This window comes from Triturus cristatus, chromosome 6 (genome assembly GCF_964204655.1).
Source record: "Triturus cristatus chromosome 6, aTriCri1.1, whole genome shotgun sequence".
NCBI lineage: Eukaryota > Metazoa > Chordata > Amphibia > Caudata > Salamandridae > Triturus > Triturus cristatus.
The window spans coordinates 1,080,869,753-1,080,885,585 of NC_140589.1; the positions used below are offsets into that span (position 1 = coordinate 1,080,869,753).

The following is a 15,833-nucleotide window of genomic DNA, read 5'->3' on the forward strand; positions in this document are numbered from 1 at the left end:
CCTGCCAGGTGTTGAACCAACAAGGTAATGCCCTGATGTTCCAGCCATGTCCAGAGGTGCAGAGCCTTCTGACATAGGGTCCACAACCCCACCCCGCCCTGTTTGTTGCAATAGCACATGGCTGTGGTGTTGGCCGTGAACACCTGCACCACACTTTCCCGGACTAAGGGAAGGAATGCCTTCAATGCAAGTCGGATCGCCCGCAGCTCCAAAAGGTTGACATGGAGTCCTCTGATCTCCGCCTCTCCCAAGTGGCCTCCCCATCCCAGGAGAGACGCATCCATCACCACTGTGTGCTCCGGTTGGGGAAGGGAGAGGGATCTGCCATTGACCCAATCACGATTCGTGAGACACCACTGCAATTGTCATGCAGTGCCCTGCGAGATCTGGATACGATCGGACAGGTTGCCCTGATGCTGCGCCACTGGAACTTCAGGTCCCACTGCAGAGCCCGCATATGCCATCTGGCATGTTGCACCAGCAGGATTCAGGAGGCCAGGAGCCGGAGGGTCATCCTGACTGAAACCCGGGATAGAGGCTAAAAGATCAGAATCATAGCCTGAATATCCCAGACTCGCTGCTCGGGAGGATAAACCCGAAACCGCATCGAATCCAGAACCGCTCCTATTAAGGGGAGCTCCTGAGAGGGACTCAGGTGTGACTTCGGCACGTTGATGGAGAACCCCAGCAAATGCAGGAGATCGGCCGTGGTCTGAAGGTGGGAGACGACTGTCTGAGGCGAGCCCGCCTTCAACAACCAGTCGTCGAGGTAGGCGAAGACTGACACCCCTGACCTGCACAGATGAGCCATCACTTTTGTGAACACCCGAGGGGCGCTGGTAAGGCAGAAGGGGAGCACGGCAAATTAAAAATGCTCGTAGCCTACCATGAACCGCAGGTAATGCCGGTGGGCCGGCAGGACGGGGATATGAAATATGCGTTGTGTAAGTCCAACACTACCATCCAATCTCCAGTCAGCATTTTGAACTTCTCCTTCCGGAGGAAGCGGTTGACGTTGCGGAGGTCCAAGATGAGACGTAGACCCCCTTTGTCCTTCTTGGGGACCAGAAAGTAGTGAGAATAACAACCACTCCCTACTTCCGGCCCCGGAACGCACTCGAAGGACCCCTTGGCCAAGAGGGTCATAACTTCCTGCTGGAGAGTCGCTAAGTGATACCCCGACATGCAGTGAAACTGAGGTGGCATGGCTGGAGGGGTGGACTAAAAGGGAAGGGAGTAACCCTTGTGGATGATCTGCAGCACCCACGTGTCCGATGTGATAGCGTGCCAGTGGGGGAGGTGATGGCGGATCCTGCCACCCACTGGTGTGGGGTGCTCCACAAAGCTCGGATTAGGAAGGTTTGGAGGCACAAGCGGCGGAGGTGGACTGACCCCACGCTGATTCCCAGACCCACCCTGCGGAAGCCGCGTCCACACTGCGGTTGGGTATGCACAGGCTTGCTGAAAGAACACCCCTGGGCGCCCCTGCCGCTGCCACGAAAGGAACGAAAACCAGGAGTGGCTAGCCTTTTTGTGGAAAGACCTAAGGACTTGGCCATAGCCCGAGAGTCCTTAAAGGGCGCCTTATCGCCAAACAGGCAGGTGCCATCAAAGTGCATGTCCATGAGTGAGCTTTGTACATCTAGCGAGAACCCGGTAGATCTCAACCAGGCGTGCGACAAAGCGCCACAGTCGTAGAAATGGCTCTACCTAGCGAGTCCGCGGTGTCCAAACCACACCGAATGGCGAACCTAGCAGCATCCTTACCCTCGGCAACAGCTTGAGACAGCACAGCTTGGGCCTCCTCAGGACATTGAGGCAAAACCTGTGCAACGGCATCCCACACCGCGTGGGAATAGCGGCCCAAGAGGCATGCAGTGTTCTAAGCTGGCCGAAGAGAACAACCACTTGCCGAACTGCTTCAGCTTCTTAGAGTCCTTATCCGGTGGAGCCGTGGGCAAGGCACTCTGGGACGTCGAAGCTTGGTTGACCAAGCTCTCGGGCGTAGGATGAGTGGTCAGAAAGGCAGGGTCACCAGGCGCCGGGCGATGACGCCTGGCGACATTCTTTTCCACCGGGGCCCCCGTGGTTGGCCGCGACCAAGTGCCCAGAAAGACGTCAGTGAGGGTGTCGTTAAATGGCAGCAGGGGCTCCGACAAAGTGGATGCCGTCTGGAGCACCTCAGTGAGGAGATTAGTTTTCAGGGCCACCATAGGTAGATCAAGGTGGAGGACCTCAGCGGCCCGACAAAGCACCATCGTGTACGAGGCGCCCTCCTCCATGGTAGGGGGAGGAGAGGCAAACCCCGGGTCAGAGGAGAGATAGAGGACGCCGGCCTCCTCTAACTCATCCGCCCAGTCCTGCTCGGAATCACGGGTCCCCGGACCCCTCCCAGTCATCCTCCACCTCCGCAGCGGGCGGGACAGGCTGCGGCATCAGGGCAGGGACCGGGGAAGGGACAAACGGCGCCGGATGAGGCCGAACCGGCGCCGTGTCCCAGTGCGGATCTCAGGTGGGGACAAAAATGTCCGAGAACCTGGGCAGGACAAATGGTACCCACTGCAGCGCCGGAGGCGGAGCCGAGGGCGGCGCTAGGGCCGGAGACGGCAGCGCAGGACCTTGTGGGGCCGTGGCTGGAGCCACTGGCGCAGGATCCAGCGGCGCCGGGGCGGGAACCGCCGGCGCCAACAGGGTCCGGACACGGGACCGCGAGGCCTGAGGGCACGTCGGCGGGGGCCCGAAGGGGCGCCAGAGGGAGCCCTAGGTCTAAACAGGCAGTCCAAGGTGGCAAGAAATTCTTGCACCTGAGCGGGTGTCCCTGATGGACCCGGGTAAGGTGGATAGGTCGCGTGACTCCCAGGCTCCGAAGGAGCCGCAGGGGCAGAACCCCTGTCCCCCTCATCCGCATCCAGGGATCGACGGGGGGACGTCTGAGAGCAACAACGCTTCTTTGACTTCTTTTTGTGTCGTCTATTACCCGAATCCGAGGGTGAAGACTTGGAGCCCGAGGAGCGATGATGGTGGCCCTGCGAGCGTTCTCTGGAGAGGCCCCTGGACCATGAACAGTGCGGGGACGAGTGCCACACCTCAAACAGCTTCCGGCGCCGCTCCCTCAAGGCCTTCGGGCCATGGCCAAACAGTCCATACAGGACCGGGAGTCGTGGTCGCTCTCCAGGCAGTAGAGACAGACGTCGTGGGGGTCCGCCACCGACATATTACGACGGCAGGCCCCACAAGACTTAAAACCAGGCATCCCTACGTGCACCAGAGTAGACTCAAACTTACAGGAGACAAAAAGTCTCACAAAGATAGTAAAAAAGTGACTAAGGTACGTGCTCTAACCGGATCTGCGCTTACTGGCGTGGAAAAAGAAAGAACTGATGTCAGCGCGCATGGGTGGTGCCTAAGTAGTCTCCGTGACGTCATCTCGGCGCATACGACGCCAGCGACGGACGCGGAGCCGCACGACGCCACCTACTGATGCGTAGGGGTACTGCTAACGAAAAAACTTTCCAGATCCAATCTGACGTCTGGGGATTTTTCTAAGGTAAGGAATCTATCACTAACGTGTCTCTTTCAGATATTTTCAGGTTTTGCACCCTGTCATCGCGGTTGGTCGGCGCCGATGTTGGAAGGCAGTTATTGGCCTGTTGTGGTCTAGTGCCTACTGATTGCCACAAGTTGAGCCTTCTGTGTCTTCTTATCCCTGGACATGTCCCCTTATGTTGTCAGGCAAGGATAAAGGGCCAGTGCTGGGTTCCGAGTTGGCTGCCGTCGCTCTAACCCAGCTCATGTAATATTTCTTTGGCAGTGTTGGGGCTGTGTTTGTGAATTTATCGGTTGTGGTTGCTGCCAGTTGTCTGTTCTGGCCTCTCTCCAGTTGCTGTGCTTGTGCAGTTGTTGACTCATTTGTTGTAGTACTTGTTTGTCGGAGGGGGGTGTCTGGCTCCCCCGGGGATGATTTAAGCATGCTCCTCTTATGCTTCCTGTAGGACTTTCAGCTTTTGAATTTGGTCCCACATGTTGGCGGTTTTGGGCAGGACTGGACTACTTTTGTGCGCCCTACTGCTGGAGCCTGCAGTTGGGGTCACTTCGACCACTTGGACTGCGTTGGTTTGAGGAGACCTGTGTGGGGGCCCAGATGGGGAGTCCAGTGAATAGAATGCCACCAGGTTGGCACACTTCTGGCTGCCTAGGTACGAAAGAACTTCCTGGTTGTCCTCGAAGATCTCAGATACCTCTGCCTCCCTGCAAGTTTTAATTTCCCTTGACCCAGCGGTGTCAACTGCAGCTTGGGTAATTTACAGTGGCCCTGGGGCGGGCTTAGGGATGGTGCGTTTGTAAGTTGTGCGATTGATTCCTCCTGTGGTTCCTTCATGATAGAAGCATGTGTGTGAGTGGGGTGGCTTTCAGAGTAGGAATCTGAATGGAGCTCTGGGCTGTGTTGGTGAAGTTTGGGTTGATGGGGCCAGCTGGCCTGGAATGGCTCTTGCTCCTGGTTGTCTTTGGCGGGTGAGGGTACCTGCAGATTGATGACTCTCTGGAAGGGAGGAGATCTGAGAGTAAGTAAGGGGGCCAATAAGGCATGCAAGTCTCTCCCTTCTGGTGGACCACCCTGAGTTTTGAAGGTTGAGGTATGCTTGTCGGTCTCCTCCTGGCCTTGAACTATTTGGGGTGATTGCGCAAGTAGCGTGGGTTGGGGTGTATGCATGGATTTAATAGGCTCTTGCAGACCACATACCTCGCTGCTTGATAAATATGGCAAAACAGTTCAGTTGGTTTAATTAAACGCTTTGGCTAGGAAACATCCACAGGAACGGGTCTGGGGACTGCCTCAACATCCATTTGTTCTAAATGCCATTATATACAGCCTTTGCAGCATCATAAAACAATTAAGATCTTATTTTAGAGAAAGGAATGCAGGCCTAGTCATGGGTTGCAAGTAAGGCCATCTGATAGTGAATGCAGGTGGGTTTTGATTTGTGTGGACACAATGAGGGCCAGTGGGTGAAATGTCCAGCATGGGGAGTGTGTGATCGCTGTGTGTACTATGTGTGCTGTGCTCTGATTAGCTGAGTGTTCCTAACTTTATGTGGCATCTAATTTTATTGTGTTTTGGGAACGGGAACACCCTTCTGGCCATATGTGCTTTGTTGGGGCCAAGCTCCTTGGACCATTGTGGTGTTGCTATCTATCTGTGGGACTAATCTGAGTTTTTCCTGTACGCATTTGTGCCACCCAATCTGATCTGTCAATCAGTAGCCTCAGGCCTTGGTCGCAAGGCCTGCCTGACCAAGTATTTCTTACTTGGGATTGATGGATAGGTCATCTCGGGAGATTGACAACAGTGACTTGATCTTGTTTTTGAATATACATGTGTTGTTGCATAGACTGAAATCAATATTTACATCCCTATGGGAGGGGTAGGCCTCACAGTAGTGAAAAATGAATTTGTGAGTTTTTCACTACCAGGACATGTAAAACTTAAAAGTACATGCCCTATCTTTTGATTACACAGCACCCTACCCTATGGGCTATCTACGGCAAATCTTAGGGGTGACTTAGATGTAACAAAAGGGGAGTTTGAGGCTTGGCAAGTTGGTTGAATGCCAACTCGACATGGCAGTGTGATACTGCATTTAGGCTGCAATGGCAGGCCTGGGGTAAGTTTTAGAGAGCCACTTAGATGGGTGGCACGATAAGTGCGGCTGGACCACTGGTAGCATTTAATTTACAGGCCCTGGGTATATGGTATACCATTCTACAAGGGACTTACAAGTACATTAAATATGCCAACTGGGTTTAAGCCAATTGCACCATGTTTTAGGGAGAGAGCACTGGTTGCCAGTGGTAAAGTGCACAGAGTCTTAGGGCCAACAAAACCGAATTCAGTAAAAAAATATAGGAGGAGGAAGGCGAAAGGTTTTGGGGTGACCCTGCAGAGAGGGACAGGTCCAACAGGCATGAATGCAAAAAGACTGTTTTAACGTTGCCATAAAATTGGCATTATTAAGGGGGATTGCTGGTTGCTTAAGCGTTTTTAAGTTTGTTTGCCATGTCGTCATAAAATCAAATTTAATAAACTATACTTAACTTTAAACTAAAACACTCGATGACGCAAAAAGGCACATCATGTTATCCGCGAGCAGACTCGGGCAACAAAACTATGCAATGGGTTGTATCTGGTACCAATGTTCGCATCACCGACAAGGAGTCCTTGACGGCTCAACCACAGGAGAGTGAAGGAAATGATGGGGTCCTGTCTACCCTTGGATGCTAAATGTTTATACGGATGTAACAGAAAAGCTTAAGGAATGCTTTTTTTCAAAACTAGGGTCTGAGATCAATATACTTTGTGCCGTGAGTAATTCAGTTCAGAATAAGTACTGAGGAAGCCTTTAGAATAGTAAAGAAAACGATTAGTAAAGCAAACTATGGTTCTCACTGCCCACTCTTAACCCAGGCCTAGATCTTCATAAATGGCGCACATTGTAAAACAACCACTGCTTTGCAGGCAGCGATCTACATGTTGAAAAAACAAATGTTACCTGTTCCGCAAACTGTGTCATATAACGCTGTAATCTGGTCTGGTTATCTGTTTTTTCGCATAACTGCACCAAGATGTCGAAGTCGCAGTACTTCTCGGCCAGAGTAGCAGCCCACTGATACTGTCCCAGATCAACTGAAAAGCAAAATGAAAAACATTAAAAACATTGACTTTGCTGCTCACTTTCTACCAAACCTACATGAGTCCTAAATATAAAAATAAATAAGAATGCACTTCATGATCTATTTTATTTCAGAGCAAGAGGTTTAAGAGCAGTCGCCAAAAATGTACTTCTGCAAATTAATTTGTGGCCTTCAGCCAAAATGCATCAGACTTAACGCAGAAACTAGTGGTGTATCCTTTTCTGCCCTACACTCAGTGATATTACTCAAAACTCCTCACAAGGCATTTTTCGAGACAATGACACACACAGCTGATGAGCAATTCGAAGTTAATAAATTACGGTCTTTTGGCGGTAAAAGGCCATTTCTGGCTTGCTTGGACGCACACTATCCATAAAACTAAATGAGATGTTTGCCCTAAAAAATTGAAAGCCCCTGTAGTTGATACTAAACAGACAGGAAAAATATTTAATAAAACAATATTTAGTAACAGAATCATGCACTTAAACCTGCAATACCAACTTCAGAAAGGCCCATGAAGACAGGCCCCAAGAGGAAACTAGCATCTTTTCATGGCTTGACCAGTCACAGATAAGTCCAGTGTCAAACAATGAAAATCAAATTCCAAGACCTGTTAGAGGGTGGGAGGTCGACAGCCGATTCTTGATTTAGCAACACTGTTAACAACGGCACCCTCTCCTCTCATTGATAAAGAAGGAAATTTGAATGTCTAATATTTCACTAAAATCTTTAGGAATTATCTCACTCCCTTAACCAAACGGGTGCATTGATGGGGGTCTCTAGTTGGCAAGGGTTTGCACCTTGTCCAATTAGGGACACTTCTTCCTAGTCAGTATAAGGGAGTTACACTTCTAAAACAAGCATTTGCAATGCAATAGATCTCGCAGTTACGCAGGTTAAAGCTATTGGCATTGTAAATGACAATGCCTTTTATTTAGGTTTTTAAACCGAAAACAAAAATAAAAGGCATTATTATTTGAAAGAAGCGTCCTCTTTCCTTTGCTCCCCCACAAGCCAAGCTAAAACTAGGCTCCACCCCTCAGCAATGGCGACCTTCACCTGGGCCTCCCCTGTCCACAATTACTGCAGTTGAGCCCCAGGGCGGCAGATTTAAGAGCGCGCGTGGGCGGCTGGATGTCAGCCTGATTCTAACGGCACGACCTCCTCACAGTCTCCAGAGCGGCGCACGAGCCTCCCTCAAGCGGACTAAGCGTTATCTACATGAATGTCTTGTTGCAGTTTGTGGACTGATTCCGGCGACAAGGGAAGGACATTGGCTACGAGCGGTATTTAAGGCCGTAAGTTGAGGGCCAAGCCATGGGCTTAGGAAGACTCGAGCTGGCAGTCATCCTATGCAAATATGTCGGCGGTATTACCTGAAGCTACTGAGGTAATTCTCTATCGTTAACCGATAAAAAGCACAGTAACATGACATGCTTTGTGCAGTGTTGTGATGCATGTTTATCAATGGATTTCTTGTGTGTATTCTTGCATTACGAGACTTTAAAGCTTGGTTGTGTGCCCCTCACCCTACAGCGCGCTAGTTGCCACCAGCCTACTTTCCTGCTGCTGCTATCGCGCGTGTCTGCCGCTTGTTTATATATGCATCGCGCTTTTACCTTAAGTGAAAGCGCGATGCATATATAAACACGCGTGTCTGGAAGAGACGCCGTGTGTGAGCGAAATCTCCAGTCCAGGTGGGTGGCGCCTAATGCCGACAGGGCTGACACCAACCCTGCTTCCAGAGAAGCCGGTCATGAAAGCGACGACAATACATCTCGCCAAGGCGAAGCAGCGCTTGCGTGCTGCAACGAAGGCGAGACCTAATAACCTAGGTAGCTTGGCAAGAACAGTCAGGCTTATCTCAGAGGCAATGTGTAAAGCATTTGCATATAACTCACAGTAATACAGTTAAAACAATACAGAAGGACACCACACCAGGTTAAGAAAAATAGCCAATATTTATCTGTGCAAAATAAGAACAAAACTATAAAAATCCAACATACAGTTATTCAAGAATATCAATAATCAAAAGCAGACTTTAGAAATAGTTCCTTGAAGTCAATAGCTGGGTCCGGATCTACCATGGTGGTGTGAAACCAACAAATCTCTCGGTCCCAGCTGTCCGCGGCAGTGCAGGGCCGGCTGCGGTGTTGGAAGGTCCTAAAACAGTAACTTTTGTTCCGGCCAACTGCAGTGGTGTGGGCCGGCTGCGGCGGGTGTCAAGGCTGCAGTGTGAACAGATCGGTGCGGCCTAAGGTGCCCTCAAGTCGTGGTGCAGGCAGCGGTTCGTGTTCGTGGCAGTCGGCCAGGGCTGCAGTATGAGGTGGGGAGGTGCTTGTCGCGGTGCTGACAGTCACAGTGCAAGCCACGATGGCAGTTTGTGATCGAGGATCGCCGGGTCTGGCGTCGGTAAGCCGAGAATGCGGTGTGGGATGGGGTGGTGCGTAACTCATGAGGTGCCCCTAAACCACGGTGCACCAACGGCAGTGATGTCAGCTTGAAGAGTCGTCTGTGAGACCAGGGCGGCAGAGTGAAGAAAGGCGGTGCGGTGCCCACAGGTAACAGTGCAAGCAACAGCTCATCGACGGTGGTGGACGGCAGCGGTGGTGAGACTAGGGTTGTGGTGCCCTCTGCAGTGCCTTCATGTCACGGAGCCGCCGGTCAAAGTGATGGCGTTGGATTGCTGTTTCCCTCTGTGGCAACTGAAACAAGCGGTCTCTGAGGCGAAGCCCAGCGGAAGGCAAAGTCTTTGCTGTTCCAGAGACTTCTTGAACAGGGGGCAAGCTCTACTTCAAGCCCTTAGAGATACTCAGCAGAAGATGTTTTAGAAAGTTCAGTCGAGTCCTTTCACTGCCCAAGACAGAAGCAGCCACTATAGGCCAACACAGCGAAGCACCCAGCAAAGTGTGAGTCTCTCCTCACAGCTTCTCCGGCTCTTCTTCTTGGCACATTTCCTGATTCCAAGGAGTTCCAAAGTCCTAGGGTCAGGGCCCAAATATTTATACCACATTTCCCTTTGAAGTTAGCACAAACAAAGTTCCACTTGCATACATTAACTAGTTCTGCCTGGCTCAGGCCAGGCTCACTCCAGAAGGGAGAGACATCTTTGTGGAAGGCAGCCACGGTCCATTTAGGTGCAAGCAATGACTCATCCCACTACTCTAAATGCAGCCAGGTCTATTCAGCCTGGCTAATGTCACACAGCAAAGGCAGGACAGCCCTCCCCCTTGTGTCTGTCTAGTGTGATACATATCCCTGCTCCTGTCACTCTGAACCCAGATGGGAAATACACAACTGGCAGAGGCATGCCGGAGGGTTAAGCCAGTAAATGCCCACATTCTGAAAGTGGCATCTTCAAACACCCTGTCCTTGGGGGTACTTTGGGCCTACCTGAGGGTTGCATGACATGTAAGCATAGGGAAGGTTAGGGTCTGGCAAGTGGGTGGACTTGCCAGGTCGACATGGCAGTAAAACTGTGCGCAGACACTGCAGTGGCAGGTCTGAGACACCTGTGAAAGGCTACTTGTGTGGATGGCACAACCAGTGCTGCAAGCCCACTAGTAGCATTTGATTTACAGGGCCTGGGCACACAAGGTGCACTTTACTAGGGACTTACTTGTAAACAAAATGTCCCAATCATAAAAAAACAATAACACAATTTACAGTGGGAACACATGCACTTTAGCACTGGATAGAAGTGAAAAAATGTGCAGAGACTAAATCAGCAAAAAGGAAGTCAAGCACACCATCAAAACAAGGAAATCAGAAAGCAAAACGACAGGGGAAACACGCCAAGAGATGCCAGGTCTAACACCGTGGTTTACTCCTTAATATGGTTCGGAAACCTCAGAGATGTATATCCTCAGATGATCTTATTAAAGTGGCATTCATGACTTTTCATATGAAGGAAGCAAACCTGATCTATGGTGCAAAGACAGCTATAATCTGCTTGCAAATGGCACTAACATTTCTAACTTGACATGGTGCACAGGTCTCATGACCGATCACAAGGGTTTTGGACTGGGTAGAAAGGAAGTAAAACAAGCATTTGCAATGCAATAGGTCTCGCAGTTACACGAGTTAAAGCTATTAGCATTGTAAATGACAATGCCAATAGGCATTGTTATTTGCAATGTCAATAGCTCAAACTCGCGTAAATGCGAGACCTAATGCATTGCAAATGCTTGTTTAGGACTTGTGCCCTGCAAATGTATGACTTGGAAGTAGCTTTCAGATGAATATTGAACATTTAGACGTGGGGTCGCTCCTGCAGAGCGTAACGAAAGTTGAGGGCCCCCCCTGCCACGCACACAGAGGGGGCCCCGCTCCGGATTTAATCCGTGCTATTGGGCCCGAGACCCCGAGTACAGTGCTGAGTGGGCCCCCTGCAGCTCGCCCCCCCCCCCGCACCGCAGGGGATGCGGGGGCCTGTGTTACGCCCCTGGGATAACCAGCAGGCAGTGCATAAAGGATACACAAAGTGATGAGCAGGCCTGAAATAGCCGCTGCTGTGTCCCCTAACTCCTGCTCTGTGCGTCATCATTGCCACCTTGAGGCTGAGACAACAAAAAGCTCCCTCGCCACAAGTTCTTAAATCCAGGTGTCACACGCGCCACTCTCTGAATCAGCTCAGGCCTCAATACCCGCTGACGCATTCATCCTCTCACAACGACTGAGATAAAGCACTCACTCGGTCTCACCTAGATTCAAATACGTTAGGGAAATGATACACCCTCCTGTGCAGCAGGCGCATTAACCCGCCGAGGTGCGGCAGCGGATAAAATTCCATCGCTCGGGGTAAATCAGGGCGTGCAGACTCAGAGCCCGTGCAGAAGGGGATTAAGTCATTCGCGTGTTTGGCAGTTTTAGTTGCCGCTGATTACATTAAAGCTGCACCCCGCCTTTCCGTCGCCCTCACTAATGATCCCGCCAGAGGTCTCCTGTGACAGAGGTTGGCCCTCGTCTGTCGGCCCTCGGCGGTAGCGCCTCTAATTGATGGCTTGGGGGCAAGGAGAGTGGCATCCTGTGAGACTCCAACAGAAGTGCCCTCGGGGGAGAGTGGTAAAGTGTGTTAAATAAGGCTGGCGGCCACAGGATCCAGTGCGCTCATGTGCTGGCTTCTGTACAGCTGCTGTCAGCACCAGGGTGGGTCTGGCAGAGGTGCCATCTACAAGGTTTAAAAAAAAATGTTTTGAATGGGAACCGGGGCAGAAGACTGCCTGGGTTACTTGTGTAGTATATTAAGAGTTTGTTTTGTGCACAGGATGCATGTACAAGAGGGTGTGATGGGGAATTCGTGCCGTGACCTGCAGCGGAAGAGTGCCGGGGCTTCTTTGGAAAGAGGAAGGGTGCAAGTGTGCCAGAGGCTGCAACAGGGAGCGAGGATGGACGTCTGCCAGGGGATGCTTTTTCTGGGAGGCGGGGGCTGTCAGTGGCTGCTTCCAGGAGAGATGGAGAAAGTCAGCCTGGCTATCTTGGGAAGGTTTCCGCCAGAGCTTTGTAAATTACGTTTATTTTTCTTGGGGCTGCCCTAGGGACAGAGGGGCATGGCTGCTGTGGAATACTAGAGAGAAAGGAGGGGGATTCGGTCCTGGAATCCCTTCGGATGAGGGGAGGAAATGGGGCAGGAGATGTCTTATTAAGTGTGTGGCGGGCGCCCCCCAGGTGTCTTCCGTGGGCTGCCTAGAGAGATGAGTATGGTAGCAGTCTTCCAGGGTTGCTTTAGACTGAAAAAAAGGAAGCCTATTTTTTTTCGTTTTCTAACGAGTCTGCCAAGCGAGGGCACAGTGTTTCCTACGCAGTAGTATTTTTAATTCCCTCCGGGGATGGTAACGGGTGACTCAACCCCGAGTCACGCAGATGTGGCGCAACGCGTGCCAAAGAAACCCCCGAGGATAATCCATCCCAAAGGCTCATATATACATCGGAGAATATATCATACGTAAAGTATAAGCAATAACACGTCAGACACACAACACTTCTACCCTTTACAAAACAAAGGGAGCACCAGCGCATTCCTGAAGCATAATACATGGCAGCATCCAGTCGGAGAGCACACTATGCTAAGCACAGATTTTTAGAGAAGTGTTTTTAAGCCACGCCCTTAATGCAAGTGAAGCGAGTAGAACGTGTTCTGACTACTGCCACTCGCAACACTGTCTGTTGCCTACGCCGTCTTGGGAGCCTTGATCCTTCCCCCACGCTACAGGAGTAGCTCAACACTCTTACCCCTTGTTGGAACTCCATCGCGTGGCGCTAGAGGAGGGTGAGGCGCTGGCCCCGGGACTGCGAGGACCAGCATTCAACAGCTCCAGCTGGTCCTCTTCCCGCGAGAGCCGCGCCCCCTCACAGCACCACGCCCACAGCCAACTCCATTAACTACTCGCGGCACCCGCTTCGCGGGTGCCACTCGCAACACTGTCTGTTGCCTACGCCGTCTTGGGAGCCTTGATCCTTCCCCCACGCTACAGGAGTAGCTCAACACTCTTACCCCTTGCTGGAACTCCATCGCGTGGCGCTAGAGGAGGGTGAGGCGCTGGCCCCGGGACTGCGAGGACCAGCATTCAACAGCTCCAGCTGGTTCTCTTCCCGCGAGAGCCGCGCCCCCTCACAGCACCACGCCCACAGCCAACTCCATTAACTACTCGCGGCACCCGCTTCGCGGGTGCCACTCGCAACACTGTCTGTTGCCTACGCCGTCTTGGGAGCCTTCATCCTTCCCCCACGCTACAGGAGTAGCTCAACACTCTTACCCCTTGCTGGAACTCCATCGCGTGGCGCTAGAGGAGGGTGAGGCGCTGGCCCCGGGACTGCGAGGACCAGCATTCAACAGCTCCAGCTGGTCCTCTTCCCGCGAGAGCCGCGCCCCCTCACAGCACCACGCCCACAGCCAACTCCATTAACTACTCGCGGCACCTGCTTCGCGGGTGCCACTCGCAACACTGTCTGTTGCCTACGCCGTCTTGGGAGCCTTGATCCTTCCCCCACGCTACAGGAGTAGCTCAACACTCTTACCCCTTGCTGGAACTCCATCGCGTGGCGCTAGAGGAGGGTGAGGCGCTGGCCCCGGGACTGCGAGGACCAGCATTCAACAGCTCCAGCTGGTCCTCTTCCCGCGAGAGCCGCGCCCCCTCACAGCACCACGCCCACAGCCAACTTCATTAACTACTCGCGGCACCCGCTTCGCGGGTGCCACTCGCAACACTGTCTGTTGCCTACGCCGTCTTGGGAGCCTTGATCCTTCCCCCACGCTACAGGAGTAGCTCAACACTCTTACCCCTTGCTGGAACTCCATCGCGTGGCGCTAGAGGAGGGTGAGGCGCTGGCCCCGGGACTGCGAGGACCAGCATTCAACAGCTCCAGCTGGTCCTCTTCCCGCGAGAGCCGCGCCCCCTCACAGCACCACGCCCACAGCCAACTCCATTAACTACTCGCGGCACCTGCTTCGCGGGTGCCACTCGCAACACTGTCTGTTGCCTACGCCGTCTTGGGAGCCTTGATCCTTCCCCCACGCTACAGGAGTAGCTCAACACTCTTACCCCTTGCTGGAACTCCATCGCGTGGCGCTAGAGGAGGGTGAGGCGCTGGCCCCGGGACTGCGAGGACCAGCATTCAACAGCTCCAGCTGGTCCTCTTCCCGCGAGAGCCGCGCCCCCTCACAGCACCACGCCCACAGCCAACTTCATTAACTACTCGCGGCACCCGCTTCGCGGGTGCCACTCGCAACACTGTCTGTTGCCTACGCCGTCTTGGGAGCCTTGATCCTTCCCCCACGCTACAGGAGTAGCTCAACACTCTTACCCCTTGCTGGAACTCCATCGCGTGGCGCTAGAGGAGGGTGAGGCGCTGGCCCCGGGACTGCGAGGACCAGCATTCAACAGCTCCAGCTGGTCCTCTTCCCGCGAGAGCCGCGCCCCCTCACAGAACCACGCCCCCACAATCCACCACATTTTAAAGGCGCTCACCGCTCCGCGCACCGCGGGACGCGCGCGGGTCGCAGCCCGGGGCGAAGACCGGGCAAAGAGCGGGCCGTTTGAGGCCGTTCGAGAACGTGAGAGTCCGGTCCGGCCCACCCCCCCAAGCCCTACATCAAGGACATCTAATCCTAGGTATCTATCACTACTTTTGACCTGTCCCAATAACTAACAGCTGCCATACAAAATTTTATTTCCTGGAATCAATCCTAGGAAAATGAATACGAGATCTAGCAAGCACAAAAAACTCAAAAAAAATGGGATAGGCGAAAAATTGCTAGGCCCAATGGATGACTTTCTCGCAAAAGCTAACACCTTCATTGACCAAAGCCTAAGCCTAATCGAGGGGAGGGTTTCAACTGAACTCGCAATAGCACGCCGATCCTCAATGGGACTATTAGCAACCGCAAGATCTCCAGTCATACAGCCATTGCTACCTCAAAGGGACACGGCTGTAAATAGACCTAGCCTCCCAAACAACGTAGACCTCTCAGCCTCCCAACTCAGTGCAACCTCCACAGAAAGCGACCTAAAAAAAACCCCAACCATTTTTTCCGATACAACCTCTGAAGAAGTAAGGCAAAAGAGAGGGAGGCGGGAGGGGGCCATAAAGAAAAGGAATGTTAGGAAAAAACGAAACCAAACTGAAAATACCAAATCAACTGAGCACACAGTTCTGGTTGGTGATACAGACTTACTTGTAGTGCCCCATCACTCTGTCCCCCCAAATAACAACGTGATAGAACTACATCAGCCTTCATATGCTCTCCAAGATATCTCTACACCAGATACCCCAAGCCTTCAACAACTAGGCAAAGATAGAGAACTATCAAGACTAACTAAAGAAATAGCTTCTCTCCTAAATTCTTATATTCGCCCTCTAGAAATTAGACTAAGTAACATCGAGAGCCAACTAACAAAAATTTCTGGCTCTATCAAATCTATATCCTCTCAAGCTCTTCCAAAACTAGTCCCAAACCCCACGACTACTCTTCCTACTCCTAAGCAACTTACAACCTTACCGTTTTCACGCACTAAAAAACAATCTTCATCAAAACCCCCGATAGCATCAAACACTCTTATTGCACAAAATCCAATTCCTAAGCCCCAGATTATTCCCCCACAACCTAACCCCCAATCTATACCATTAGTAAATACCCCAATTAC

General features: G+C 52.0%; 1 protein-coding gene across 1 annotated transcript in view; it reads right to left on the reverse strand.

Moving 5' to 3' along the window:
- Positions 1 to 15,833, reverse strand: part of NUP133 (nucleoporin 133) — a 1,584,091-nt gene that overhangs the window by 590,902 nt on the left and 977,356 nt on the right. Inside the window, exon 19 of the mRNA XM_085611954.1 lies at positions 6,549 to 6,682. Coding sequence (XP_085468080.1) covers positions 6,549 to 6,682 — 134 coding nt within the window. The remainder of the gene's footprint in view (positions 1 to 6,548; positions 6,683 to 15,833) is intronic.